At 29.2% G+C, this 3,068-nt stretch overlaps 1 protein-coding gene across 1 annotated transcript; it reads left to right on the forward strand.

Moving 5' to 3' along the window:
- Window positions 1-1,695: 1,695 nt before the first annotated feature.
- OCT59_007865 (uncharacterized protein) lies at window positions 1,696-1,953 on the forward strand (the record flags this gene model as incomplete). The annotated part of the gene is made up of 1 exon (XM_066142075.1): window positions 1,696-1,953. One exon carries the CDS (start codon window positions 1,696-1,698, stop codon window positions 1,951-1,953), a length of 258 nt encoding a protein of 85 aa, XP_065998985.1.
- Window positions 1,954-3,068: the final 1,115 nt, after the last annotated feature.

The raw sequence follows: 3,068 nt of genomic DNA on the forward strand, positions 1-3,068 counted from the left end.
GTTATTATTAACAATTAAGGATTGTTTGACCTATATAATAAAAAAGATTATTATACGGTAAAAAGTTCAAAAATTAATTTATAAAGAAATTTCATACGTTGTTTAGAAATTCATCAATACTTTGTATACTATATGAATATTTTAAACCAACTTTAAAATCTGATAATCTTATATATTTTTTATTCCAAATTTCCCAATATAATGGTCCATCCATCCATATTGCTGAAAGACTATCTTCATTCATTTCTTTAATGTTAGTAAACTGATTGTATGGAATCCACTTAAATACAATATCAAATGGGCCATTAATTTCTATTTGTTTTTCTTGAATAAAGTTATCAATTTTTTCATTTCCACTTGTCCAATTAATAAAATTTTGTCTTAAATAATTTTGTTGGCATAGCCTGTGTCCCGTAATGTAATAATATATAAAATATACATTTTCTATGAAAATAAGTTAATTTACTTAAGATAAAGATATAAAAAAAGATAATAAAAATATACAAAATTAAGAAAAAAAAATTGACTAGTTTTCATATCTTAATATTAGAAATAAAAAATGACGAATACTTTTGCAAAGAGAAATCCTGTTTTGAATATATTAATTTTTTTATATGGAGTATATTTAGATATCAATTCAAAAATTGCGTGCACGATCTACGCCAACCTAGCATTATTTAACGCCAAATTGCAGCTTGCAGATCAATTATCGGAACATTAATCTAGAGAATTTTCCGATTTATGAGAAAAATGGTTAATTATTTGATTCAGAAAGTAACGTAATGCTCACAAGAAATTATGAAGTAGTCGGCTTATTTTACAGATCATATTATTTCGTACTGTTTAATTTTTAAAAATTTTAGGCAGATAAATATTTCCGACGAACTATTGTACAAAGATTATTAAAAGATAAAATAGTAGCTTTACGTAACAGGATAGATATATCTGATATTAAACATCAGATAAAAATCGAAAAACGAAGACTCATCAAATGTTCATACAAAAAATATATCATATTTCGGGTTTTTAACTTTCAGTGTTCTTGGAAATGTTCTCAGCCAGCTGGCGTTGCACAAAACACAATAATATCACGTGCGACCGATCACATTCCACGTGATCACAAATTTTACGCTCAATAAACCTAAAGTCCATAACAAACGCCTTGGAATTAAATACACCCGCACTATCAGACGATACACAGATCCTCCTAATTACAAGAAATTCAGTCCACATGAAAAAGAGACTTATCGTAGGAGTAGACATTATCCGTAGTAAAAAACAAATAGAACGTTGGATCCGCATAACTTTGTCTCTGATGATAAGGTAGCCTGCCGTAAATAATAATTATTATATTTCGAATTAGTACAACCTAGGTGGGTTGTAATATTGTAAACGTAAGCTGTAATCGGTTGTAAATACTACGCTATTGTAGTTAGCTAAAACTATTTACGACAAGCTACACTATCTGACGATCAAGCCAATGAATTCCACTCGAGGTGCACCAAAAGTTTACCCATCAAGGGTAAGGTCATCAAACAAATTCAACATTTATCTCGATTGTGTGAAGCTTAAGTTAAGCAAGTTCTATTGGATTCGGAGAACGTAGTCTCAAATTTGAACGCAAACGACATAACACATCGTAGGACTGGCGTCTACAGAACGAATAATTTACGTCACCACGAGCCATATTTCATTATGCATCACAATACTGTTCCTCCTCCTCCAGCGATTGTTGAAGATTTGACTCCTTATATTCCAAGAAACTATACACTTTCGTGGTCCAATCAAGCGGATACAGTACTTACGCATCCAAATGTAGTATTTATGAAACGCAGAACTCCTCCGTCTTTCGATGACGAATCTCCTTCTTCCTCTTTAAATCCACAAACACCGAACAAATCTCGACAGATTGGTCCAGATTCACCTTTAACACCGTCTACTTTTCAATCTTAAAAAAAAATACCACAGTTTTTTTAATTCAGTAGGACCATTCCATGCCTGACAGTATTTACGCATGGTACCAATGATGAAAGGTCAATACGTCCCGGTATAAACATTTAACGTTTTCTTTTTTATTAGTTAATGTTTTTTTGTTTAGTTAGCTTCTTTTTGACGAAGGGTGGGCTACGAGCGATTTTAATTGATTATAGTTTGTAGTGTTTTAGCAACAATATATTTTTACCTCTTGTTTTTTGACCTACAAGTAATTAATCCTATCCAACAGATCATCTGACATTTCTGATCTCCTTATGTTTACTGCGTGGCACAGTACGTAGCGCAGTCAATATGTATTAATAAATTCATAACCGAGTCAGCAGCCAAATTTGAGGTAACACAACCCAATTTTATTGTAATCGTAAGTAATTTTTTTTTAAATTAAATCTTAACGATTATATTAATAACTTTATGAATAAAATTTTACGGAAATATATCAAATCATCGATTCCTATTTAAAAATTACGTTTCGTATAGAATAAATAATAGTTATTAATTATATTTATAATCAAATTGGTATTTAATCTATAAAATGATCGATAATACACTAATACACGCAATTAATAATTTTTATTTACGAACATAAAAATTTCGAATAAAAAATTATTTTGAAAGCTTTGTTGAGGCGTATGAACATTTTCTTGGGAAATGATCGAACATTTAAACAATGCAAGCCATTTATACTAAAATTGGCAACATTTTCATTTGAAGCCCAACAAATGTGGCTGACAATTTTACATTAACTAATCGATTGATTTAATTCGCTCGCAGCATGTTTATAATATAAATACAATTTAAGATGGTCATCAAAAAGTATAAAGACGGTGTCTAATTGATAATAATTAAATACTGTTAATTGATTAATTTTATTTTAAATAAATCAGTTTTTCAATGTCATTTCAATGAAATCATCAATAGTTTATTAAAATAGAAATTAGCCATAATTAAATAATTAACTATTCTTATAAAAAAAGCCATGAGGGTTAATGTTATTACGTGGCTTGGTTAATTACTATAAGCCTTAAAAGATAAAATTTTTTCTCTTAATCAATTGAATTCTGTATTGATAATTT

This window comes from Rhizophagus irregularis, chromosome 16, assembly GCF_026210795.1.
Source record: "Rhizophagus irregularis chromosome 16, complete sequence".
Classification (NCBI taxonomy): Eukaryota; Fungi; Glomeromycota; class Glomeromycetes; order Glomerales; family Glomeraceae; genus Rhizophagus; species Rhizophagus irregularis.